Below are 26,754 nucleotides of genomic sequence, written 5' to 3' on the forward strand. Positions count from 1 at the left end.
TATTCTTTTATTAAATGCTACTTTTGGCTAATGTATAGGATTCTTTACACCTGTTACCTATTAATATGGCATACAATAATTCAGTGGGACTGTGTAAACTAAAAAAGAAAATAAATTAAATTAAAGAAGAAAATATTCTGTAGGAGTCCATATTATTGTAATCCCTTGTAAAAAGGAACAATGTAGGTGGTGCCTGGTGCAAGTCACATCTGATAATGCCACATTCAGAGCTGACTGATTTTAAAAATAGGACAGACACACACAAAACTAGTATGTTTTTTAACATTAGAGCTCACCAAGCCATTAACAAGTGAGCTCCTGTATGACCACATGGTTACCAAGAAACAAAAAACACAGGGTCCTTAGACAATCCAGCTCCTACCACTACTGAAACATCAGGTCTTTATGATGAGAGAGGTTACTGAAACCTAGAGTAATAATATTAAAGGACCTTCTAATCCAGCGGTGGGCAAAAGGGCCTCCGCGGGCCAAATCCAGCCCCCCAGGCAGATGGATCCAGCCTGCAGAGGCCCTGCTGCTCCCCTGCGCCCAGGCCAACTAGCGCCTGGGGGCAGGGGAGCGGGAGAAGGCCCCTGCTGCCCCCCGCAAGCAACACACAGCGTTTCAAAGCTCCTGGCAGGGCGGGAGAAGGCTTCGCGTGCTCCTCCACCCCCAGACCTTAATAGACCTAGGGGCAGGGGAGTGAGGGAAGTCTCCTCCCACACCAGGGGCATGGACACCTTGGGGGAGTGTGGGGTGGGAGCAAAGGCACTCCCTCACCGCCAGACCAATCACTATCTGGGGGCAGGGAACCCAGAAATATCTTGGCCCTGCCCCTTCCGCTCAATGCCCCGCCCCTTCCTGTGCGGCCCAGGAAAAAAATTATTGCCCACCCCTGTTCTAATCCCAAAGGAGCACCTATTCTCCCCGGTCAGTATGTATGCTTCAGATATTATCAAATATCATGCTGGAGCCAGTGCCCTTACTAACTAAAAACTAAAGGTTTATTAATATAAAAAGAAAATAATTATTCATTGGCTAAAGGAATCACAAACATTACAACTGATTTCAGAGTTTACAGATGAGGAAAATAGCAGTGATGTTAAATCTACTCATGTGCAACCAGGCTCTCTGGGTATGTCTACACTACATCGCTATTTTGAATCCTGAGCCCCCCTCCCCCACCAGCACCGGCTGCCCCCTGGGATGGGCCTGGCTCAGGCACTAGGAAGGCAGGAGAAGGGACATTCCAATGGTAAGGAGGTAGGCTGGGTTCTGGTGTGGCCTGAGGGATAGGATAACCATGTAGGGGGCACAGAGTGGTGGGTTCAAATCCTGGGCCACTCTCTCACCCCCCTCCCCTGGACCATTATTTCAAACTAAAGGGCATGCTATTTTGGCACCCCTGTAATCCTCATTCCACGAGAGTTAAGGGATGTCTCGAATAGTGCATTAGTTTGAAATTTGGCATTGTGTAGATGCACCAAATTTCAAAATAAGCCATTTCAAAATAAAATCAAAATAAGACACACAGTTTGTGTAGTACACATTTAGTATCTTATTTCGAGTTTATGGTGGTGTTAGATGCTTCCTCTGATTCACCCATTAGATTGGCAGTCACCAATCCATAGTTCAACACTCTTCTTTTTTAGAAATCAGACTAGAGAGGTGGAGCAGGAATGAAGGCAAAGCAGTCATGTCACAGTTTGCAGTTCATAGTTCAGCCCACGTGCAGAAAAAGTTACTGACCAACATGTGATCCAGGATCAAATGAGCTTGGAAAGTTACTGGTAAAAACTGTGTCTTCAATCACATGACCTTATCACAAGGCACTCACTCAGAACATGCTCCTGGAGAAGTTTTCAGGAGGGTTCCTAGAATACCAGATTGTCCTTAATACGCCATCAAGTAGGCTGGTTAGTGTTGATATAAATCTGCCCTGGGGTGTGAACCTGGAATTCAAGATGCTTGAAATGAAAATAGTCATAACTTCAGACACAAAGATGATATATGTATATAAACAGGATTATTTTAGTGGATTACAATTTTTCACAGTATACTTTGTATCACATTTAGAGCAATTGTGTAACAATGGCAATGCATTAATGATAATACATTAGAGTACACTCGGATACCATTCTTTTTATATAGCATCACAAATATCGGGAAACATTCTTAGAGCACTATTTGTAATGCTTTGTCTTTTGGGACTTATGATGTGTCTGGCACACTTGTTGCTTTAGAAGTGACAGCAATTCTTCAAGCAAGAGAGATCTGGGTGTAGTCTGCATGCACTATAGTATTCTGCTCATTCAATTACTGATTTTTTTAAATGTATTATACACTGTCTGTGCATAATTTCTGGTGTTTTTGCTTGCTGTTTATGATTGTTAATAAGAACTTAAATAAGTGTCAGCCGATGGTCAGGGTAGTGTGTTATACACCCGAGACTTCAACTGCTGAGACCGGGGTCCCTTGCAGCGGGCAACCTGGAGGAGGTTGACGGGCACCCCAATAAGTTTATAGGGAGAGCTTATAACACCTCAGATTTTAGCTGCTAGGATACAGAAATCCCTTCGCAGCAGGCAGCCTGGGGAGGCTGAGAGGTGCCCCAACGGATCTGTCCCCTGGAAGCGACACGATCCAAAACGCCCAAGCTCTCCCTATATCTGTCCCTTATGACCGGCTGAAGTTCTTTTAAATTGTGCTTGGTTCTGTTACAGCAACTGAAGGAGTCAGGTTAAAGCTTAAACAGTTACTATTTTATTGTTACAGGGTAAACTTAGTTGTTAAATGCTACTACTGTGTTACAGATAACACAGTCACTACAAAGGACAGGACAGAAATTACACTAATAAGTCACTTACAGGTACCATGAAACCCTTTTGGTTCTCTGAGCTCTTATTAAATGCATGCAAAATGGACACTTAGCAGGTATAATTCTCACCCCTGCGTTCCAGACTTGGCATGGCCAGCGTCTTTCTCTCAATCCCTTGGGAAGAAGTAGGACGAGGTTGGGCGTCCCACAGACCTTGGGAGACAATCAATACCTGCCAGCAGGTGTAGATGATTGGAGCTTAAATGGGGTGGGCTACTAAACCCTCTTTATACCCCTTGGGTCACGTAGGCTTCTTCCTGGTCTCAAGTGGCCAATTAGGAAAAATGGCTTTGAATGCCAAGTTTCCCACAAAGGGTGCAAAGCATAATTCACACCTGAGAAAATGCAGACAATGGGCACCTCTGGTATGTGATGGGCGAAGATTCCTCTCCTGGGACAGTGCAGGCGTGTCAATTACTGGTACTAGCCATCAGGATGGTGGGAGGCCCCGAGTCGTCAGCTAGCCCATTTACTGTCTGGTTTCTGTTTATGGTAGAGTCAGGGACAGGCAGCACACCTGTGTTCCCAGGGCATCAAAGGCTGACTGCCTTTCTCTTGCTCTTGGGGGGGGGGGGGAACAAGATGGGGTTCATGTCTGGCTACAATAAGCCACCTATGTAACAATATCAGGAGAAGCGCTAACAGTTTTTCTCTTGTAGTTCATGTAGACTAGCTGGACGCAGACGTAGCACTGTGGTGGTAAGCTTGCCTGGACTGGAGGTGTTCCCTGGAGACCTACTGGTGTCAGACGATGCTGCTGACTACCTGCAACGCTCACCATTGCTGCTAAATGCAGGTCAAATACAGGGTGGGTTTTGATTATTTTAAGTAATGTGTAACCCCCTTTTTCCTCCCTGGTTTACTTGGGAGCAGGTCACACTCACATTTGTGCCTGTGCACCTGATGTTTTAACATAAAGGAGAACCTGAGTACCCCAATGGTGATGTTGTTTAGGTGGGGATTCCCTATACACCCCCTTGCTGCAGTCCCTTGTTCCTACAGAATATACGATGATGGTGGTGTCTCTACCTGGCTGGCCTTGTACACACTTAATGGTGTGCTGTGGCAGCCTCCAGGAGTAAAATTCTTCCCGTAATAACCTGGAACTAACACCAAAACAATAATTACAAATAAGATATATCTAACGGATTACATTAGAATTAACACACCTTTACTTAACAACTCAAAGTAACCAGGTTTAACAGCTAAAAATTAACAAAAACAATTAGTAAAATACACAGAAAGAAAGGAAACTTATCTATCTGGCATTTGCACTGCTACCATTTATCCCACCCCAGAGAGTGCACTCCTCTGGATTCAGAGTCCCAGACACTAGCTTGCGTGGGTGCTCTTGAAGGTCTGCAGCTTGAGGGGAGACAGTACTGTGCAGCTTCTGTGTGTTAGTCCAAGCTGAGCAGCCAGCTACAAAATCCCTCTGCCACTGGAGCAGGCCCCACCAAATGCCAGCAGCTCTGGTTCCCCAGGCAGATCACTCTGGCTCTCATTGCACCCAGAATCAGTTTGTCTTTTGTGCTCTGTTCCAGGCAGCACTTTTCCAAACAGCCCAGTTCCTCACAGTTACCTCCTGTGTAGGTTTATGTAAGCTCTTCCCAGCCACAGGCACAGCCAAGATCTCGCCCCTCCAGGGAAAATCAACAGCAGCTCTTAGAGCAGCCTGCTAGATCCAAGCCCTAGCAGGCTCTCAGTAACAGGCTCTAGCTGCAATGCAACACAACTCAACACAACTGCTCCTGGCCTGGAAAAGGCTCCACACCAGCAGCTTGGCTCCTCTCTCCAAAATGAAGCTTACCCTAACTCTTTCTCTCTCCATGCCTGGAAGACCCACCAGCTCCCTGTTTTTTCCCCCAAGGGCTCATGGGAGCTGTGGTCTCTAGGGCTAGATTGCAGCACAGAGGATCCTCCCAGTAAAAGTCAGAGGCCCCTTTAATAAGGGGACTACACATGCATAAGCTTACATTTTTAAAGAAAAAGTTAAATTATACTTGGGGCATAAACCAAACCCCCTCATGATTCAAAGCTGAAACTTCCAGGTGCTAATATAAAAATTCCCTGTGGATTTACTATTATCAGTCTTCTATGCTGATCAGCTGTATAATTCATCTGCTCAGTGAATTTTGCCTACAGTAATATTGGTGTTTAGTACCAGCATTAGTTTATAAGGTGGGCCACTTGCTCCAAAAGAAATTCTATCAGATAAATAAGGCGAGTCAAATTATAGCTGTTAATATTCCTATGGCTTGATACTTTGCAGCTTTTCTCAAACCCAGGCAAATATAGTTTGTTTTTCCTTAGAACTAGTCTACACTGCTGTGCTACATCAGCAGAGCTTCACCAATGCAGTCGCACCACTGTAATGCATTTGGTGAAGGTGTTTTATGTCAACATGAGAGCACTCTGCCTTCAGCATAATTATTCCACCTCAATGAGGGGCAGAATTTGTATCAGCAGGAAAGCATCTCCAGACAAATTAGCACAGGGAATAACAGAGGCTGCGTCTAGACTGGCATGATTTTGCGGAAATACTTTTAACGGAAAAGTTTTTCCGTTAAAAGTATTTCCGCAAAAGAGTGTCTAGATTGGCATGGATGCTTTTACGCAAAAAGCGCTTTTGCGCAAAAACAGCCATGCCTAGTATAGACGCGCTTTTGCGCAAGAAAGCTCCGATGGCCATTTTAGCCATCGGGCTTTCTTGAGCAAAAAATTAAGATGCCTGTCTACACTGGCACTCTTGTGGAAGTATTCTTGCGCAAGAGGCCTTATCCCTGAGTGGGAGCATCAAAGTATTTGTGCAAGAAGCACTGAATTCTTACATTAGAACGTCAGTGCTACTGCGCAAATTCAAGCGGCCAGTGTAGACAGCTGGCAAGTTTTTGCACAAAATCTTGCCAGTCTAAACGCACCCTAGAGTGTTCACATGAGAAGTTATACCGGTATAACTATAGTGATACAATGATGCTGGGTAAGATTATTAGTGTAGACAAGCTCTTACACGCTACGAATTAGCATATATAAGTTCTAGCTCATTGTCACAAACTGCCTGAACACAGCTGTTAAATTTTAGCTAAGTATAAATTATGTCTCCTTCTTAAGAATGTTATTTGTCTCTCTCAAAACAAAAGCTGCAAAATTATATTCATCATCTTCCTTTTGTTTTCTTACCCAACAATGTATTTGTTTTAATTTCACCCAGTAGAGTCCAAAAAATCAAGGTGGCCATTCGCCAGAAAAGGAGCTGTGAGTATGTTACAATATAATTCCTGTGATAGAGCTTCCCACAGATTATTGCTGTGAAAGGCTCACATGGTTGTTCATTTTGCTATCTCTGTAGAAAGACAAAGGGGTGATGAAATTAAAAATAAATGTCCCTTTCAGTCAGGAAATCTGTAGGGTAACCTGCCCCCTACATACCTTTCATCCTGATCTGTTATAGATATAAACTGGTTTAATCCCAGAAGCACAAGGTTTTGTTGGCTTTAATTATAACAACTATAGATACCCATACAAGTAATCAATTTCTTTTTAATCTTGTAAAGTTCTTGACTTTCCTGTGGTCACATGTCATCCAGACTAAGCAGTTAACAATCGGACTACTCAAATATTTACTTTTAAACTGGTACTTAAACTGAATTGGGGTCAAAATCACTTTGTTGATGGTGTTAACAGAAGGATAACATTCTTCAAGGAAACAAATTCAATACACTGAAATACTCTTTACCAATAGTTGAAGGGTCCTGCTAAGAGCAAAGCCAGACTAACACTGAGTTGGCTTTGGTCTCTAAGGTCCCACTCTTGCAATGCAGTGTGCTAGAACAGACTTTGTTCCTGCCCACCTGATTGACTGAGGGTGGCTGATAGGTGCTGAGCTCTCATGGAGTCAGCACTTGTGCAAAGAAGTCAGAACAGATCCATAAACACTGTTGCAGCACTACACCCCTGTTAAAACAACTGTGGCTTTATATCTTAACCATAGGAATCACATTTAAATAAAAAAGTAAAATAAAAAATTAGGTAAAGTATAAATATTTTCCCAGTGACTTGGAATGAAATAATATGTGAATGATTACTAACAGGAGCTGCTGCTTTTACTTGCAGATGTACATGATGTCATTTGAAAGTTAATTACCTGCCTATGTACAATTAAATCTTGGGGTGGAGGTTATTTTATTTATTTTCAATCAGTAATTCTGAAAAACAAAGTTAGTCACAAAATCAAAATGATCTTCTGAGGAAAACAACATTTGAAATAAGTGCTTTAACTTTCCTCAAAGATTTAAAATTGGCCTACAGCATCTGTAGGTGCTCAGTCAGTACAGTAATCAGGGCCATAAGTACCCACATAGCTAGACTGATGGTTCAGAAAAGTTAATTTAATAGTTTACCAAGAAGAATTTCATAGTTCATGCATTTGCAAAGTGAAACCTTATGGCCTTTGCTATGGAGGAAGATTATAAAAGATGTTCCTTTCTAGTTTGACACAGGATGTGGCAGCATATATTCTTAAAATATTAATAATGGGGCCAAAATGTTATAAAATAAGAGTGGGGTTGAATCCTATTTGTATGATTAACCCCCTTGAAATGCATGTGGCAATTCACATATATAAGGGCAGTAGCTTTAACCCTTTATTTGGATTATGCTTTAGAAACAGCCCTTAGAAATGGGATGGGTTGATGAGAATTAAATAGCCTTTACCTAATTTTTTATTTTACTTTTTTATTTAAATGTGATTCCTATGGTTAAGATATAAAGCCACGGTTGTTTTACCAGGGATGTAGTGCTGCAACAGTGCTTGGATCTGTTCTGAAACAAAAGACAGGACTATGCAGCACTTTAAAGACTAACAAGATGGTTTATTAGATGATGAGCTTTTGTGGGCCAGACTGTTCTGAATTCCTTCCACAAGTGCTGACTCTGTGAGAGCTCAGCACCTATCAGCCACTCTCCAATCAGTTGTTTGGCATGCCCCACCAATCAGCTCAACCTCAACCCCTCCTCTCTCCCCTCCCGCTAGTGCATCTCTCCTACTGCCAATCAGCTGTCCAGTGGCAGATGGGAGATGCTGAGAGAGGGGGATGAGTAGAAGTGGTAAGTAGCACTGTAAGGGTGGGGCGGATCAGGTAAGGGGCAGAGCAGGGGTGGGAAGAGTGTGAGGGTATGTCTACACTACAAAGTTAGTTTGAACTAACGGATGTTAGTTCGAACTAACTTTCATAGGCGCTACACTAGCGCTCCGTTAGTTCGAATTTAATTCGAACTAACGGAGCGCTTAGTTCGAACTAGGTAATCCTCATTCCACGAGGACTAAGCCTAGTTCGAACTTACTAGTTCGAATTAAAGGCTGTGTAGCCCCTTAATTCGAACTAGTGGGAGGCTAGCCCTCCCCAGCTTTCCCTGGTGGCCACTCTGGCCAACACCAGGGAAACTCGTCTGCACCCCTCCCGGCCCCTGACACCTTAAAGGGGCACGGGCTGGCTACGGTGCCCGTGCCAGGTGCAAGCCTGCCAGCACCCAGCCAGCAGACCCTGCACCTGGCACGGATCGAGCCACCCACCCGATGCCCCCCAGCCCTCCCCCTCTTCCCAGGACCAGGCTTGCAGCTCCCGGGAGCTTGCCCGGGACCGCAAGAGGCGGGCACCCGCCTGGGCTAGTGCGGACATCGTGGACCTCATCCACGACCTCCGCACTAGGCACAGGAAAATGGCCATCTAGGGCAGGAGAGCTGCCAGCCTGGCCACCCAGGAGCAGGTGTGCATGAAAATCAAGGTGGTCCACTGAGACCCCCGACCCTGAGCCCTGAGCTTACAATGGCCGTCCTGGGTCAGACCAAAGATCCATCTGGCGCATTAACCTGTCTGCCAACAGTGGCCAACCGTAGGGACCCTGGAGGGGATGGACCGAAGACAGTGACCAAACCATTTGTCTCGTGCCATCCCTCTCCAGCCTTCCACAAACCTTGGGCAGGGACACCACTCCTACCCCCTGGCTAATACCACTCCATGGACCCAACCTCCATGACTTGATCTCACTTCCCTTTAAACTCTGTTCTAGTTGTAGCCTTCACAGCCTCCTGCAGCAAGGAGTTCCACAGGTTGACTCTTTGCTTTGTGAAGAACAACTTTCTGTTACTAGTTTGAAGCCTGCTACCCATTCCTTTCCTTTGGTGTCCTCTAGTCCTTCTTTATGGGAACTAATGAAGAACTTTTCTGTATGCACCGTCTCCACCCAAGTCCTGCTTTTAGAGACCTCTATCCTGTCCCCCCTCCGTCTCCTCTTTTTTCTAAGCTGAAAATTCCCAGTCTCTTTAGCCTCTCTTCATATGGGACCTGTTCCCAACCCCTGATCATGTTAGTTGCCCTCCCCTCTCCCAGCCTCTCTCTTCCCCTCTCCCACCTCCTTTTCCCAGTCTCCCCCAGTTTTGTTCAATAAAGACAGATTCCATTTTTGAACACAATTGTCCTTTATTTTGTACATCAAGAAGAGGGGCTAGGGAAGGGTAAGTGGAAGGAGGTGAGGGAGGAATGGGGTACACGCCCCCGATGGGGAGGACTGGGCTGGCTCTGCGGGCTTCTGGGGGTGGAAGCTCTCCTGCAGCCCCCCCAATTGTCCCCTCTCCCCAGATGGCAGCCTGCGGCAAGTGCAGCCGGTCTGATGGCCGAGTGCTGTGATGTGCCCAGTGTGGGTACTCCGGGCAATCCAAGCCAGGACTGCTTTGCAAGCGGGGCACCCCTGAGAACTGTCTGTCCGGGGTGGGGGTCGGGACCCTTTAAGCACAGCCCTCAGCTAGCCTGAGACAGCATCTCCACGCTCTAAGTCCTCCTCTGATGCCCTGCTGACACTGCTTCCGGCCATCCTTAAGCCTGGTTCAGGGTCCACTTAATGTGGACATGCTAGTTCAAATTAGCAAAACGCTAATTCGAACTAGTTTTTTAGTCTGGATGCGTTAGTTCGAATTAGCTTAGTTCGAATTAACTAATTTGAACTAATTAGTTCGAATTAACGTTGTAGTGTAGACGAACCCGGAGGGAGGCAGGCAGGCAGAGGCTCATGTAAAGAGGAGAAGCAGAGATGGTGCCAAGTAGGGGTGGAGCACTCAGGGGAAAGCTGAAAGTAAGTACTTGCATTTCCATCAATAATTCCCTTAAGATGGTATATAGTAGGTCCCTGATTCTGCAAACTGATGTATGCAGACAGATCCATGTACCCACACAGAATCACAGGGTTAGAGGGGACTGCAGGGGTCATCTAATCTAACCCCCATCAAGATGCAGACTTGTTGTGTCTACACCATTCAAGACAGTTAGCTATCTAGCCTCCCTTTGAAAACTTCCAGTGAAGAAGCTTAGAAAATCTCCCAAGGCAGTCTGTACCGTTGTCCTGCTCTTCTTATAGTTTGGAAGTTGTTTTTCTAAGATTTAATCTAAATCTACTAGGCTGTAGTTTGAACCCATTGTCTTGTCCTGCCCTCTGTGGCAAAAGAGAACAACTTTTCTCCATCTTTTTTATTACTATTTATTTGCTTACACATGGCACAGGATCCGGGCTAGATCTAAGGTTTTTGAGTCATAGCCTCACTTTGTTCTCATTTTGGTCTCCCTGCATGTGCACAAACATTCCTGTTGATTATCAATTTTTACTTCAGTTCAGCAGAGCAATTAAGCACATGCTTAAATCCCACTGGAATTGATGAGATTAAAGAAATGAGGACAAAACAATGAAACAATAAAATAAGCATGACAATTTTCAAGCCTTTTTCAGTAAATAAATCAAATTATATTGCATTTGAAAAGCTTCCCAAGCATTTCCCCCTTCCCAAATTACCAGTGATGAATAAAAATTTCCAGCAGCTACACCACCAGATGCTACCAAATAGTTTAAAATAAATATTTCTGTATATATGGTTTGCATTATTAAACCAGGATAAATATGCAGATCCCATATTTTATGTACTGTTGCAGTGTGTGCATCTATATATTTAATTAAATAAATGACTAAACTGTGAAAATGGTTTCTATGGGGGATGCAATTTCTGTATGCTGGTTTAGATCAGTTCGTTCCCCCATTTTGTTTCTGTAGTGGTAATATAGTAGTTACCACAACATTCACTTTCTTTGGTTTCAGATGGTAACAAATGTTCTAGATAATTATTAATGACTCCACAGTAGGAGGTTCACACCAAAACTCAAATTCCCATGCTGCTATGAGAGCTAATGAGGCTTTAAACTTGTTTGCTCCCTCAGAACAGTAAAATCATTATAGAAATCTGTTACTGATATAAAATAACACATACACTGTAAATGTACTTCTCTATCTAGGGTAAAGTTAAACTCGAAGGCTATGTCTGCACTACAAAGAAAAGTCAGAAAAAGATGGGCCAATTGCAAACCACTTTTCTTCTGAATGAGGCTTTTCTGACATTTCGCCCATCTACACGAGGCCAAATGTCAGAAAAAAACCCTCTTTCGGAACATCCCTTCTTCCTTGTAAAACAAGGTTTACAAGGATGCCGAAAAGTATCTGCTTTTCCGAAATTTTTTTGGACTCAGCATAGCTTTTCCGGGAAATCTCCAGTATGCCGGAAAAGCTCTGTAGTCTAGATGTACCCTAAGGGATGTCTATACTATAGAGGAAGATCAAAGCTGCCGCTGTCGATCTTCCAGGATTCGAATTAGTGGTCTAGTTAAGACAGCTAATTCAGAGTGAGAGGGGCACTCCAGCTGATGCCGGCAACTCTGCTTTCATGAGGAGTAAGGGAAGTAGAAGGAAGAGTGTTCTTCTGTCGACTTCCTGCTTTGTAGACAGTACCAAAAGCCAGGTTAAGGTACTTTGACTTCAGCTATGCAATTAACGCAACTGAAGTTGTGTATCTTAATTCAACTTTGTCCCATAGTATAGACATCCTCTAAGGAAAAGCAGATTTCCATTATACCAATAGATATAGATTGAAACTTTATTTGAACAGACAGGTTAGTAATCACATTTTTTAAAAAAAACAATCCCTTGATTTCCTTTCTAGGTTGCCAACCACTACTAAAGTATTGATTAAAAAAAATATTTTCATTGACCTTTCTCTGCATGTGTTATTTTTTTATTCATAGTTTTCCTGGCAGCTAGAAAAATGAAAATAGAGGAGTAAATTTCCCCTTTACTCGGTCAATTTCATCTTCCTGTTCTCTTGTATTAATACAATTAAGGATGAGTGAGCAATTTGCATTGAATGTCTCTTTTTCCATTAACAAAATTCTCATTTCTATTTGTCATTCAAAATTATTCACAAATTTCTTGACAAATATTTTACCTCCAATCAAGTAACTTGTGAGTGTTTGTTGAAAATATTAGTCATTTTAACATCCAAATCCTGATTGTCATAGATGCTGATCCTGCAAACAATAATAGTATGTATGTATGTATATACATATATAGCTTAACATATTAGTCTAGTTCAATACATTCGTAAAGACCATGACAGTGATATCTGCTGCATTCTTGATTTTAATGGTTGAAAGCTAATTTTCTAGATCAGATATTTGCTTTCACTTGTCTTTACTTTATTTAAAGGTAAATACATTCTTCATATGTTAATTCTTTAAAGGTATAAATAATTGGCTACATTATTATGGTTTTAGACTGCCAGAACCTCACCACTATTATGTGAGTCTTTCTTGAATGGGGCTATTTGCATGTTGAAAGTTAAGCATGTGCATAAGTATTTGTTAGACTGGGACCTGAAACTAAGAATTTTGAGGTTCAAATATTTAAAATTTGCAACAAATTGCAAACTAGTTATTCAAATGGCTAGGAACATTTGCTAATAATTCTGAAGTTCATTCAAAAGTGAGTTCACTAGCATTATTCATGGATGTAAAAGTTAAGCACATGCTTAAGTATTTGCAGGATCAGTGCCTTAATTAGAAACAGCAAATAGTGCTGTTTTTGCTTACTGATAGAATGTCCTCTGGAACTAACCATCACAGATCAAACTGTGCATTTCAAATATGATAAAGAAATACACATTTCAAAATTTGTCTTTGGCAAATATTCCAGCATTCATTTTAAAATTCATTTTTCAAGAATATTTATATTGATAAAGTACAAGCACTCAAATGGTCTCCAAAAACAAATGTGAAACACTGTCAAGTCACCATTCACTTTGAAATTCTAACAAATGCTTTTGGCACGATGCACAATGTTGTGAAGTTTGGTTTGCAAATGCTGCAAGCAATGTTTGTTTGTTTTTAATCCATTGATTTTTATTTGTTTGTTTGTTTGTTTGTTTATGTATTTCCTAGGAAAATCTCTTTGTGTTAAATAAAACTTTATTTTTACCAGCCCTCCTGAATACACACACTCTATATATTATGGCAAATTTGACCAGATAGTGTTACTTTAAATGTGTGATTTAAACCAGGTAAGATTCAATATGAAAATATTTTGAAAAAATATTTACTCACATAGATTTTCTTAGCACTTGTCTCTGATGTTTGTATGTGCAAAGCAAATAGAATATATTCCTAGATGGGTTTTCAGAACAGGCCATTAATGAGTTCTGATACTCTAGGTTACCAACAGTCAAAGACTGCCATACTGTAAAACTCAATCTCATTGTGCCAAGGGTCACCTTGACCTTGGCTCCTATCCAGATGCAATATGTTGAAGCAAATGACAGTGCTGCATCCATGCTCTTTTCACCTGATACGTGTACCTGAGTTGGCAAAGAAACCAAACAACAGAGTGAGGTCTTTGCAGATTAAAACACAATTACTGAAGCTAATGACCATATTATTTACCTCTTTAACATGTAACATGTTGAATTTATCTTTAAACAGAGTAAAGACAAACAAAAGCAAATGTCTGATCTGGAAAACTGTCTTTCAACCATTAAGATCACAGACAGCAGTGGATATGAGTTTCACAGTTTTAAGGTATTGAAATATATAAATCTATAGATATTAGAATATGTCCATGTGTCTGTCTGCGAGTCTATTTGTTCAAGAACTCCTCCTAAAACAGTGTAGTGCCCCCTCTCCACCCGATTACTTTCTTTAATGCCAATCTGCTTACAGGTTTTGATGGACAGGTCTGGGTTCTTCTGGATCCTGCCACCCACTCAGCAGGTTGTAACCTCTTTATGTTTCCCTATGAAGTTATTTGGCGGTGCCGCCTCCCCCTCCTCACTCCATCCTGGCAGGATCACCAGGGCAGCTTGGTAGGAAAATTCTAACCACAGAGTAATCCCCACTTACCTGCCAGATAGTTGGAGACTTCCAAGAAATAACACAAATACATACAATATATTCAACACAATAATCATATGACAAATCATATGACAAATAGAACATAACGGGGTAAAACACTATTTTTAGGTTCACCGGTGCCCATGATGCTAATACCTGTGACTTGCCCCAGTCACGTGACTTGATGTAGCAAGTCAGTGTAAGATTAGTGTCCCATTGGTACACGTACTTTGCTGGGGCCCTTGACCTATGACCACAAAATTCTTCTCTGCAGTAGTTTAGAAGTGTGGCTGACTGGGCTCAGTACAGCTCAAAGGACTCACAAGCGGGAAAAGGTGGTAAATCCCTCCACAGGTTTAATATGCAACAGGTTATAAAATCCCCAAGCCCTTACTCCCTGGCTTGAGGACACAGTTCAGGGAGTAGGGAGTCCCCAAAACAGATTTCCTGACTGTCTAACTAAAAGATGATGCACTCACAAACTCCATGAATGGTCCTCAGGTTCAAAGATTACTCTGGACTCCTCAGTCACGTCAGATGGTTGATCTCTGCTAGCAGGGATTCTCTTCAGGAAGGAATCAGGCTGCTTCAGTCCCAAGATTTCCCCTCACCCAGGAGTGGCCGGAGGCTGACTGCGGCAGCTGGCGCCCCAGGCGGAACACACGATCAGCACCCCCACCTGCAGGGCTGTCAATAGACTGACGTTATCATCGGGTGCCCTGTGACGTCATCATCAGGCGCCCCAGACAGCGGTGCCCTAGGTGGCGGCCGAGTCCACCTATAGTCATGGGCCGCCCCTGCCCTCACCACAAAGGGGTGCAGGGCTCAAGACACAGATTACACAACTGTACTAAAATCCAAACTGTAGTCTCCTATCCCACCGTCCAGACACACACTCAGCAGGCAGCAGTCCTGAACTAGCAGACAGAGCAGAGCTGACCATGTGGTGACTGGTCTCACCCAGGGAGCTGGAGGGCTAACTCAGCCTGGCTAGGGAAGTTTCCCAGCAAACTCTACAAACTGGGAATCCGGAGTGGAGAAAGGAAAAGCCCTGCTGAGGGATCTTGCATTCGGGTCCCTAGAGGCCAATTCACAGGGGGAACCCTGCATGCAGGCCTGGGGCTTATGAGCGCCCCACACCACCAGCCCTGCCCTTGCTTTGGCTGGCTCCCCTCTCCAACCAAAAAAAATGGCTACTCCCCTCTCCTGAACTCCCTGGGAGGGGCATCTCACTCCCTATTTGTTGCTGGGAAGACTCTGAGTTTGCCTTGGCTTCCCCTCCCTACCAGGGACACTGTGCCTCTCCCTGGACAGCCAGCAGACAGAGCCCCAGGAATCTAGGTAATCTCCTTGGGGATTACAACAGTAAGAGCGAGGGCCTCCAAATTTGATATGCAGCTTCCTTTTCTCCTAACTTAAAACAAGGTCAGGGTTTGTTTGTGCCAGAATAGCCAGAAGCCCTAGGAAAAGGACAGTTTTCCATAACATGCAAAGGGAGGGGCTGCTGTTCTGAGGGATGCAATATGAGATTGGCCACTGGGGGCAGCAAATCCACAGGAGAGAGCTATCTTGCCGCGTGTCCATTGGGGGCAGCTGCATCGCCAAGAGAGTGGCCAGCAGGGCTGGGGATCCACCATCCAGCCAGCCAGCACACCAGTAAGCAGCCCCCCTGCCACAAACCCAGGGTAACCGGGGGGGGCGCAAGATGCACTTGGGGAGGGAGGGTGCAAAGGAGGACGGCTGCTTCCCCTGCCCACGCGGCAGTAACGGCCATGCTTCCTAGACGTGACAGGCTCACTCTGGGGAGTGCGGAGGTGGGGTAGAGTCAAAGGGCAAAGGGGTATTGGATAACAGTGTGGTGGGGTCACGGGGTAAGAAGGTGTTGGTATGGGCTGTAGAGGTCAAAGGGCATTGGGTGTAGGGGTGGGGGTCAAAGGGTCTTAGACACTGGAGAGCAAGGAGCTGGGTTGGACCTAGGTGGACAGGCAATACTTTATTTGCAAATTCATTATTAGCATAATGAATATTCAAATATACAAATAAAATGTTGCCAGTCTGCCAAAAGTTTGTGAATGGGTTTGCCAGTCCGCGCTATAAAAAATGTTGAGAACCATTGACTGAGGATTTGTCTCCACTGCAGCTCACAAAATGCCTCCCAGCCTGGGTGGAGAGTCACATTAGCTTCCCTCAAGCTAGTGCTCTAGCAGTGTGGACAATGTGTCTTGGGCAGCTAGCCTGAGCCACTTCCAAGTCCAAGCTTGCCTGCACCTTTGTGTCAGAGCTTGGGGGGCTACCTTTATCCCGTTCCCATTCTGCAATGATCATACTGTTATTTTTATTGTGTTGGCTCAAGTGAAGCTAACTTAAGTGTCTTCCTCCAGGCTGGAAGGCACTCTCCCAACTACAGCACAGATAAATTTTTACAGTCTCTGTTCCTTGATTTCACCATCTGTAAAACATACATAAAAATACACCTCTGCTTCACAGGGATGTTGTGAGATTAAATTTGCTAATATTTGCAAACTACCCTGAGACTCTTGGATGCACAGTGACACATAAATGCAAAGATTTATTCTGCATTACTATTATTATAGTTCCACTTTTAGTATTAAGAATATATACTGAGATGTTTGTGCTTCACGATTAAGCATCCAATGAAAGGATGAGAACTGTAGTGATGCAGGTCACAGTGCATAGGGTTGGACTTGATGACTTCTCAAGGAGTCTGTTCAGCTTTACATTTCTGTGATTCATACTGTATTTTAAGACATTGCATAACGATTGCCTCTGTTTGGGTATCAGTCCAGTATTTTGCATTGAATGAACAAAAGGCTTTTCCTTTCCTACCCCGCAATCAATAGAATAAAACTTGGCATGAAATGATGAAGACGCCAGAGGCTAAGCAGAAAGACACTGATGATCCATTAGAAGTGAAGAAAGAAGAAGCTGTTTGGGAACTTTTTACAAGTGAATGCAGTTATTTTCTGGATCGCTTACTGGTTCTCAAGATGGTAATTTTGTATTTATTTCTCCAGTAGATAAAACATCTTACTTGTCCTGACATCACTGGGGAAGGAAGAAAGTAATCTATAACCTTTCCTTCTAATATCTCTATGGAAATTATTTGAACTCTTGTGCTGTGTATTCCTCCAGTCTTGTTTCTAAACCTATTTCTACAATTCTCTGGTTTTCATTTCATCCTGATGAAATCTTTTCCTCTGTGTACCTCTTCTCAGTGCTTTGCATCAATCTCTCTTGGTTCAGTGCTTTCTGTACTCCCAAGAGCATCAGAAGCCATTTTACTCTTTCTTTCACTATCTCTCAACTCCCACTCATCGATGGATAATGCTCTACCTTCCATTACTGCTAGTTTATTTAATTTTTACTCCTGGCTTATTTATCAGCTTAGCTTGAGGAGAACTGATGGGATGTAGTTGTGTTATTCATAATGTACAAATTCAACAGGGCAGTAGGTCCAGTATTTTAAGCTTCCCTCCCATCCAGCAGAAAAAAATAAAATTAAATCTAAACTTATTCTGAGGAAAATTAGGAATGTCTTCAAAGTTGAACAAGCTGTGACTGACTGACGTGACTGACATTTAGGCACATGCAGTATCTTTTTATAGGTGATGAAGGAAGATCTATCACAAGGGTTTATACACACACGTTTCTCAAAAGGAAGGTGGATAGGGCCTAAGGAACAGCATTTTAAAAAGCATGTTACATTCTGAAAATAGAGTTTAGCCTAAAAAAAAAAGTTCCGAAGTCAGGTGGATGAAAGAGAGCACAGTGTCCCATTGTAGTTGACAGATATAGTGGGAGAGACAGGATTATTGGACAGCTGGAAAAAGCCAGGATGAAGGTGTCCTGCAGTCCAGAAACATCTGTACAGAGTAGAAGCAGTAGATGATTGCTAAGGAGAACAGCTATCTACACATGGTTTTCCTGTTAGGGAGGGAGGTGATGAGTGTGGAGGAAGAACCTAGAGAGAAAGGCAGGTAGATACAATAGTATTGCCCAGTGTGGCTCACAAATGACACAGACTCTCCTCCCCCATACCGTCCTGCCCATCCCCATTTTTAATTATCCTACAGCAGTGAAAACAAATTTGCTTATGAAAGAGTTTGGCAAATCTCACCCTTCTATTTATTTCTTGCTGCTTCCAATATTCCTCACTATTAAATGTTCCACTTGTTCTAATGAAGTGCAGCTGACATTTGAGACTATGGAGAGTTCTCTCCTCAAGTGGCATTTTTCTCAGGCTCTCAGATCATTAGTTCATGGCCGCTAGACCAATGCAGGGGCAAGCATAAACATTCATTCTCTTCACCCCTCTCCTAGTGCTTTGAGCTACATCAGTAAGCACTTTATTCCTGTTTTGACATAAAACCATCTCTATTAAAAAAATCCAGATTTCTCTGCTCATTTTTAGCTAATTTGAGGACATCATTTGGTATAAATCAAAGTAAGTCAATGTGACCCTCCCCCCCCAAAGAGCCAAGCTAGAGCACCTGATGCATAATGTGTCCAGTATTCCTCACGTTCACAGTTTTCTTTCAGCACAGCTGAAATTCACACCAAAAAAAGAAAGCCACCCCACTTCTCAAAAATGTGGCCCAAAAGCCATTCCTCTGTCTAGTGGGACTCTTCCACCCTCCATGCCTGGGCGTACACAGCTACATGGAGATAGACATGGAGGAGGTCTGAGGTAGGCATAGGTTAGAGGACAGGGACTTAGGAAGAGTGAGATTGTGGACCCCATGTCTGCAACTGCATAGATCTGTGAGTATGAAGCCCTTCATACAGGTCTGCAGAGGCTGCAGTACCCATTGCTGACCATAGAACAGAATAACAGCCATGATGGGGCTACATTGCTGTCAATGGGCTGGCTGTGTATGGATTCTGTAATGTCAGACAGTTCAACATTCCTGCCCAGATCCCACGAATGAGGCTTTGTGCAGGCCATGAAAAACTTGCTCCTAAATGCTGTGATCCCAACCATTTCATAGTCTGCCAAATGAATTACTGCTTACAAAGAAATATATGGTTAAATATATTGGCCCTCTTCAAATTAATTGGGTGGTTAGAGTTCAGTTAATACAGAGAATAAATAATATGGCTTTATTGTCTTTTTAAAGGTATTTCTGAATACACTGAAATACCTGCAGACCAATGAGTTCCTCTTGGATGTGGATTTGTGGGGACTTTTTGCAAACTTGGAGGAATTAATCCAGGTGAGAAAAAAACAGGAATTTCCTTTAAACCAAAAGCTGACAGCATAATTAAAAAGGAGAACAAAGAATAGCCAGACCCAAATTTTAGTGTCTGTATCTTGAACTTAACCCTAAAGACACTTTTTCCTTTGATAAAACAGTTTGGATGAGGCTTCATCAGTCAAATGACTCTCATATGATTTCATGAATAGGCACAGAGCCATTTGAGATTTGGGTCTGACTGTTGTCTGGTGGTTTCCTGTTTTGAAGTAAATGTCATATGACAAGGTTGGAATTAGTTCTTTAAAACAGTCTTGTTAAAAGCATGGCATTAGGTGATACAAACATTAGGGCAGAACAATCATGACAGCCAGATCCATACAATGAATGTCCCATATCAAACACGCAGATAGACATGACACGTCTGCTGTGCTGTAGTCCCTTTGTCCTTCTGGAGTAGCACAAAGGGAATGGAAACCACCCTCCTCTCCAGCTGGGGATTCTCCAGTATGAACGAGTCCCTCACAAGTGTAGAGCTGACATGCTGGACATCTGAGCTACTGACCCTGCAGCTTCTCTCCCCCTTGCCCCAGAAGTCATCGGCCCTCAGTTGGCAATCCGTCCCCCTAGGGACTCTCTGCCAACAAATGCAAGTTAATTTAGCCCCTAGGTTGCTCTAACATGTCCTGAGCCAGAAAAAGACTCAGGGATCAACACTCCCTGATGGACTTCTGGTGTGACCACTACCCAGACAAGGAGACCGTGTTCACCTTTGTCCGGGTGAAGGGTCAACGGTCATTTCACTCCCAGTTGGATCGCATTTACGTTTCTTGTCATCATCTTTCCCAGGCCTGCTCCTCCAGCATTCAGCCAGCCCTACTCTCGGACCACCACTTGGTGGCTGTGACGGCCTCTCTTTCTTTGAAGAGGCCAAGGTTGGCCTACTGGCATTTCAACAACAGGTGTCTGGAGGATGTGGGCCTTGTAGCATCCTTCCAGGAGTTCTGGCTGGCCTGGCACAGCAGTGGTGGGATTTTGGGAAGGTGTGTGCACGGCTCTTCTGCCATGACTACACCTGGGGAACCAGCTGGCGGTGGGACTCAGTGATAGAACAGATGGAACAGGGGGTTTTAGAGCTGGACAGGCATCTGACCACCAGCCTCAGAGATTCATCCTTCTGAGGAATGTACCAGGAGAAGTGGGAGGAACTCCAGGCCATTGACGACCTTCGGGCCCGGGGCACCTTTGTTCATTCCTGCATCCATCTCCTCTGGGAGACAGGTTGTGGCTCCTGCTTTTTCTGTGCCCTGGAGAAAAAGCAGGGGGCTAAAAAGCACATCATTTGCTTTCTGGCAGATGATGGCATCCCCCTCACAGACCCTGGACTATGACCGGGGAGACTGGGTGGATCCTCTGGCACTTGCCCAGCGCATGGGGCTTTCTACTCTTCATACTCTCCGGCACTTACTTCAGGAGATGAAGGAAGCTTTGCTGCCTGCTGCTTGGGTTTACCTCAACTGGATCCTGCGAGAGGGCCATCCCGCTTACTCCTTACCCCTGGCTCTCTGGATCTCTCCATCACCCCCGGGCTCCACATGCCTTCCCAACCGCCTCCCCTTCATCACCCAAGCTGGCTACATACATTGCAGCCAGTCCTGTTTCGAACCACGCCAAAAAGTCATCTGAACACACTTATGCTTCACATCCTTCATTTCCCCACCCTCGTGTCCTGCCCAGATAACAAATGGTGGGACCTCCTACCACCAGTAGAGGGTGGGAAGCCCCCGTGAGACAGTCTTCACTCTACCTTGGTTCTATGGCCCACCAGGGACATCAGCTGGAGAATCCTCCACGGCGCTGTGAGCACGGACGTGTACTTGGCGCGGTTCACTCCTGTTCCTGACACTTGCCCCTTCTGTGGCATGAGGAAGACCTTGGCGCACATCTGCCTTGAGTACAACAGGTTACAGCCCCTCTTTCAGTTCCTCCAGAATCTCTTGTTAAGGTTCTGGCTGCACTTCTCCTCTCATCTATTCATTTATGCACACCCCATCCGTCGCAGGACCTCCTAGTCAGCCTCCTCCTGGCCACTGCCAAGATGGCAATTTACAGACCAGGGAGCAGAGGTTGGCTCAGGGAGGGGGCTGCGACTGGGGCCTATTTCCGTTTCTGTATCTGTTCACTCATCCAGGGAGAGTTCCACTTGGCAACATCAGCCAAGGATTTTGAGGAGCAGTGGGTGCTGCCTGGAGTTCTCTGCTCGGTGTCCCCGTCCGGTTCCCTCGTTTTAATCCTTTGACCTCCACACTCGTCCCTATTTTTCTCTTTATTTGTCCCTGTAATCACTTGGTATTCTGGACTCTATGAACCCTCCCTGTAGACTGGGGGGAGTCATTGAGATGTGGGCAGGCTTACACCTGCCCACCTCCCAGACTCCAGTAGGATTACTTTGTTATAGCCTTCTGCTCTGACCCTGTCACAGTTTGCATTGCCTAGCCCCCTGGCCTCAGTATCAGTTTGAGCCTGTTGATGTTACTGTATGTCATGAGTCATGCACTCCCATCCCCTTTTGAGATGGGATAAGGGTCATTAGAGCCCATGTCCAAGTCTGTGCAGCGTCTGTGGGTCCCAGAGTTGTGTTGCCTAAGAGCCAGAGCCAGTAGAGCTGCCCTCATAATCAGGATGGTGTGGCCTAAAGGTCAGAATCAACCGAACTACCTTCATGATCAGGTGGGCAGGGGAGCCTGAGCTCTTCCTCTCCCCCAGGTCCCAACCTTGGGCCCCATTATTGGCAGGAGTCCGCACATCAGCTCAGCAGGGATTCAGCCGAAACACGCCAAGCTGCTCTCTGGTTATACAACCATCTTCTCGCAAAGATTCCTTGGGTGGCTTCCTACCCACTTCTCTGTGACTCATCGCCTCAGGGTTCCCATGGTCCCTTCTCTCTCTGTGGCATCTGGAGCCTGGAACTTGTGGGTGGATGCCATCTGGCTGGCTGGCCATTGCATGCTGAAGTGCCAGCAGTCCATCAGCAGGAGCCTGGAGCACACCTCCTCCTTCTCCAATGGGCCACCCTAAATGAGCTGGGCTGCTCCCTTTCATACCTGCTCTCCAGCCCAAGAATGCCCAGCCGTGTTGAAGAGGCATGGCTTTCTCAGCCCAAAGAGAGGAATTAACCCTTCCAATCCAAGTGAACATATATACATATTAATGAAGATAATATTGGTTACTTCACCTTCAGTTCCTGGTGCCCCTATAGGAACAACAGATAAACTAAACATCAGAAGGAACGTGCATTGAGTCTTTGTCTGGCCCTATCGTGGTATGAGGCAGGTTAGGGAGATGAATTCTATGCCATTTATAGGATGAATACTCCCAAGGGTTGGTTAGAATACAGTTAGGTTGCATCTAGACTGGCAAGTTTTTGCGGAAAACTTTTGCCAGCTGTCTTCACTGGCCGCTTGAATTTCTGCAAGAACACTGACTTCCTACTGTCTGAAATCAATGCTTCTTGCAGAAATACTATACTGCTCCCGTTCGGGCAAAAGTCCTTTTGCGCAAAGCTTTTGCTCAAAAGGGCCAGTGTAGACAGCTCAGATTTGTTTTGCGCAAAAAAAGCCCTGATCGCGAAAATGGCAATCGGGGCTTTTTTGCGCAAAAGTGTGTCTAGATTGGCACAGATGCTTTTCCACAAAAAGTGCTTTTGCGGAAAAGTGTCTGTGCCAATCTAGATGCTCTTTTCCGAAAATGCTTTTAATGGAAAACTTTTCTGTTAAAAGGATTTGCGGAAAATCATGCCAGTCTAGAAGTAGCCTTAGAATGTTTGTTTTTAATACTTTTCCCATTATGCTTTGTTTTGAATCTTTTCATGTACGTAAAAGACAGCAACATACATTATAATCAAATGTGAGAAAAGAAGATGTTTCAAATGTCCCTTACACTCTTGAATAAAGTACTGTATAAAATACGCCTTGCCAACTGTACCATGAGCAACTCTCCAAAAGCCATGTAGGCCCACAAACTTGCTAATAAAATATAGTGGTTGTGATTCAAATCCCAGCATTTTAATGCAGTACACTTAGGTCCGTGAGATACAGCTGTTATTTTCGATTCTGTCTCTACAGGAATACTGTAATATCTTCCAAACCACTGCATGGTAAATGTAACTTCAATGTAAATTTTTCTCTGGATGCACAAGATGTGGAAATTCAAATAGGACCAATAGAATCTAAGTGAAAATATTTGTAAAGAGCTTCCTCAGGGAGAATGCCTTGCTTGCAAAGTCAGTTTTCACATTTGAGTTCTTTTGAAGTTTTAAATAAATGTTTTTCATTATCTTCAGGAAATTGAAATAAGGTTGAATATAAATTACACTTTCCAAATGAGTTTGAAGACCTCTTTAATCACATTGCAGCTAAATGAGCTGTCACATCGAATCAGTACACAACATGCATTGCTGCAATTTCCAATGTTAATTTGAGTTTAATATTCATATTAATTATGTAGCTACTGTTCTAAAAGAAATGCAATTGAAAAAATGTAATCTAGTTTCATCATTTTTGTTAAACAGAGCTTGACAGACCCTAAGTGGGTATTTTAAACAGGTTTGTTTTAACTTCTGGTTAACATAAGCACTTAGGCCATGTCTACATGAGGAAACTATTTCAAAATTATTAAATTTGGCTTAACTCCCAATTTAACAAATTCGAAATAGTGTGTCCTCACTATGGGGAAACATCAAAATTAATCCGAGACAGAGTCCATTAATGTGGACATGCTACCTCTGACTTAAAGCCCCAGGAAGCACTGGGGAGTAATTCGTTTGAATTACTCTGGGGAGTAGTTATTTCGAAATAGCGATACCGGAGCACTCACACTACCATTATTTCAAAATAACTATTTTGGAATTAGCATTATTCCTGATGAAATTCAGGAGTGCAGATTTCAAATTAAGTGGCCCATTATTTCGAAATAATGGGCTTGGTAATATGGAAACTCCATTTATAAATTCAACTTAAGGAGGGTTATTTCGAATAAAGTCCTAGTGTAAAATAGGACTAAGGCCATAATTCTGAAAGTGATAGTGCCCATGACTTGAAGTCAGTCAGCAGAGCAAATACATGGCTCTACTGGGCATGAAATCCAATTCCAGAATCTGGACTTTAAAAATATTTAGTGATAAAAATAAAGCTCAGATGAGCAGTCCAACTACTTTTGTTTTCTTTCCTTGACTAGGTGAGTCTCAGTTTTGTGACTGATTTTTTCAAAATTGTGAAGGACCATGTCGCTGCATCTGATTCCTCCCTGGATTTCCTCTCTGTGCTCACAAAGGTAACATGGTCAAAAATGCTCTGTAGTGAGACTGTGAAGGTAGCGCAGAAAGTATGTGAAGCTGCTTTCTTGGTTGCATTCCTCTTTTACTGATGACTTGATCTAGACCATATACTACAGGTTGAACCTCCCCAGTCTGCGACTCTCTGGTCTGGCAAAGTCTGTGGCCTGCTGGACCACAGATGTTGCCTGACCAGTGAGCAGCAACCGCAGAGGTTGCACACACTTGGCAGCCCACAAGGCCAGTGGCCTGGGAGCGGGGGTGGTGGCTGGGAGCCCCATCAGCAGTGGGGGAAGAGCCCTGCCATAGCCAGAGTGAGGCCGGCCCAGAGAGAAGCCCCACTGGCCAGAGTCAGGCCAGCACAGAGAGAAGTCCTGCCGGCTGGAGCAGAGCCAGCAGCCGGGGGCAGGGAATCACAGAGGATCCTGGCCAGGGCAAGGAGCCCCACTGGCCAGAGGGGGGCCAGTGACCCATAGAAGAGTCCTACAAGGGGAAGCAGATCCTAGCAGGATTGCTAGGGTAGCACAGTGGCCAGGGACAGAAGAGCTCTAGGACAGCCAGAGACTTGACCTCCCCTGGTCCAGTCAATTCCGTAGTTCGGGACCACTCAGGTCCTGAGGGTGCCAGACCACGGAGATCCACCTGTAAGAGGAGTAAAGCTGTCCAATGGGAACTTCAGAGATACAAAAAACAGGACTATGTAGCACTTTAAAGACTAACAAAATGGTTTATTAGGTGATGTCTGGCCCACGAAAGCTCATCACCTAATAAACCATCTTGTTAGTCTTTAAGGTGCTACATAGTCCTGTTTTTTGTTTCAGCTAGACTAGACTAACACGGCTACGTCTCTATTACTATTCAGAGATACAGTCACTTTTCTTTCACTCAGTGAGTGAAATCCTGGCCCCACTGAAGTCAATGAGAGTTTGCGATTGATTTCACTGGGACCAAGATTTCACCCCCAATTTTTTAAGTGCTGCTGTGACCTTAGTATATTCCTAAACATGAGGCTATGCAAGGCTATTGTGTAGTCCAGCATCTTCTACTTTTTCCACAGTAAAGCCTCCAGACTCCAGATGCCCATAGAAATGCAAGAGTTGTGGCTGGATTCTTTAAGACATTAGTTTTCTTTCGCAAGTTTACTCTCAACTTCAGCCCATTTTCCCCTGTTACCATCAAATCTCAGGCAAAAAGTATCTTACAAAAACTATGAAAAGTAGATTGTTTACCCATTGTTTTGCCCCTCACTGCGACAGTCCTCTTTTTCAATCTTGTTAATCATCTAACTCCTTTATCTTGCAGTATTTCCAAGGTAACCTCTGCCAGACACACCAGATTTACTGCCTTCATTACACCTCTGCTGTCTTTTACTTGGAGAACCTGAAGCAGAGAGAAGATTTTGGAATCTATCTGAAAGTAAAGTGTTGGCTTTGCTGTCCTTATTCAGTCTTCAGCCATCCTAGCAATCCTTTCAAAACAGATTGCAAAAGCTATAGTCTAGTTTAAATAACAGCCTACGCCTTTTTTCATGAAATGCAAACAATACCACAGGTTTAAATATACTGGATGGTATCCTGGCTCCACTGAAGTCAATGGCAAAATTCCCATTGACACAAGCTCCTCCCGTGGCACCAGATTTTCATACACTACATTCATACGGTGCTTTTCTAATGGCAACTGCACCTTAAAGCAGATTCAATTAGTGCAACTTATAAAATGCAGAATAATTAGACATTAACAAGCTTCCAACAGGGGTAGGACAAGCAGTTGGGATATTTATCCAAACCTGTCCTATGTTACCTCCTATCGTGGGGTAGGAGCATCAGGTTGCCCAATATATAATGTCCTGGGCATGGAGCAGTTGACATTAACTAAGTACCTGATGCAATAATCCCTTCTTGGGAGTTCCCAACACGGGGGAAGGAAGGGGGGCAGAAGCCAAAATAACTGCCTATTTTAAGGGATTTGTTGGATTTTCTACCTTATATGATTTTCTCAAAGATCATACCATGTAACAAATCACAGAGCCTGTGACTTACATTGCACCTGCACTGCCACAGCAGTGAGGCTCCAAGTCTG

At 44.0% G+C, this 26,754-nt stretch overlaps 1 protein-coding gene across 1 annotated transcript in view; it reads left to right on the forward strand.

Moving 5' to 3' along the window:
- The window catches only part of PLEKHG7 (pleckstrin homology and RhoGEF domain containing G7), a 61,295-nt gene that overhangs the window by 8,497 nt on the left and 26,044 nt on the right, over positions 1 to 26,754 (forward strand). The window contains exons 3-9 of the mRNA XM_075925536.1: positions 3,547 to 3,674; positions 6,093 to 6,133; positions 13,723 to 13,818; positions 16,992 to 17,141; positions 19,269 to 19,364; positions 24,579 to 24,674; positions 25,978 to 26,091. Of these exons, the coding sequence (XP_075781651.1) occupies positions 3,547 to 3,674; positions 6,093 to 6,133; positions 13,723 to 13,818; positions 16,992 to 17,141; positions 19,269 to 19,364; positions 24,579 to 24,674; positions 25,978 to 26,091 (721 nt within the window). The remainder of the gene's footprint in view (positions 1 to 3,546; positions 3,675 to 6,092; positions 6,134 to 13,722; positions 13,819 to 16,991; positions 17,142 to 19,268; positions 19,365 to 24,578; positions 24,675 to 25,977; positions 26,092 to 26,754) is intronic.

Source organism: Pelodiscus sinensis, chromosome 1 (assembly GCF_049634645.1).
Source record: "Pelodiscus sinensis isolate JC-2024 chromosome 1, ASM4963464v1, whole genome shotgun sequence".
Lineage (NCBI taxonomy): Eukaryota > Metazoa > Chordata > Testudines > Trionychidae > Pelodiscus > Pelodiscus sinensis.